At 43.0% G+C, this 1,009-nt stretch overlaps 1 protein-coding gene across 1 annotated transcript in view; it reads left to right on the forward strand.

Moving 5' to 3' along the window:
• Positions 1-373: 373 nt before the first annotated feature.
• LOC310868548 (nuclear factor 1 X-type-like) overlaps positions 374-1,009 on the forward strand; it is a gene marked incomplete at its 5' end in the record, with an annotated part of 34,027 nt that continues 33,391 nt past the window's right edge. Inside the window, one exon of the mRNA XM_083779008.1 lies at positions 374-384. Coding sequence (XP_083635134.1) covers positions 374-384 — 11 coding nt within the window. The remainder of the gene's footprint in view (positions 385-1,009) is intronic.

Here is a 1,009-nt window from a genome sequence, read left to right on the forward strand (position 1 = left end):
TTTTTCAGAATTGCTAAAAATATTATATTTTCCTAATATATTAACCGAATGAGATCATATTGATATCGGTTATATCGTTTATCGGCCAATAACAGCAATAAATCATATCGGATATCGATATCTGCCAAAGATGTCTCATTGGTACATCCCTATTGTACCCATTGTCCGACTATTACTAACCCTAACCCTGAATCTAGCCCTAACCTCAGGCTCTTAACCGAACATGTGAGTAAACGAAGTTGTTGTATAGTGCAGTTTCACGATGTTTTCACTTCGGCTGCAGTACTCAGAATCGCATAAAAGTTATAGGACGGTATACTCTATACTGTAGGTGTAGGTATAATATATACATGTATAGGCAGTGGGCACAAGAATGGTGCAGAGGTATTTACTGTACGTAGTGAAATACACAGCAGGTGACACAGTGTTTATTATTTAAATATACACTAAAATGTATGAGCATATGTGTGTGTATACGATCAGCGTATGGAGAGGCAGGTCCATAATGTACCTGCAGCATAGTGTGAGTCAAAAGGGCACCCAGTAGAGGACATAAAGTGAACCACTGAAACCCTGGTAAACTAATTTACTTGACCGGGGTCAACTCTTTTATTTCCTCTACACCAAACCCCTTTAGCAAACATGTGACGCGTAGTGAGCTTGACGATGGGCTATTTCCTGAGAATGTCCCCCCCCCCCCCCCCGGACTATGGGATGCTAGGGTTGAAGTGGTTAATGTACAGACATGTGTGTCGGTGTGAAGGGCTCAAAGGCTGTTCAGCAGCATGATGGCCTGGCTGTGGGAACTGTCTGTTAGTGTGTGATGCTAGCTTCTGCTGCTTGCTGCGGTATATCTGTTAGTGTGTGATGTGATGCTAGCTTCTGCTGCTTGCTGCGGTATATCTGTTCTGTTAGTGTGTGATGCTAGCTTCTGCTGCTTGCTGCGGTATATCTGTTAGTGTGTGATGCTAGCTTCTGCTGCTTGCTGCTTGCTGCGGTATATCTGTTA

This window comes from Protomyctophum parallelum (assembly GCF_964188405.1).
Source record: "Protomyctophum parallelum genome assembly, chromosome: 13".
Classification (NCBI taxonomy): Eukaryota; Metazoa; Chordata; class Actinopteri; order Myctophiformes; family Myctophidae; genus Protomyctophum; species Protomyctophum parallelum.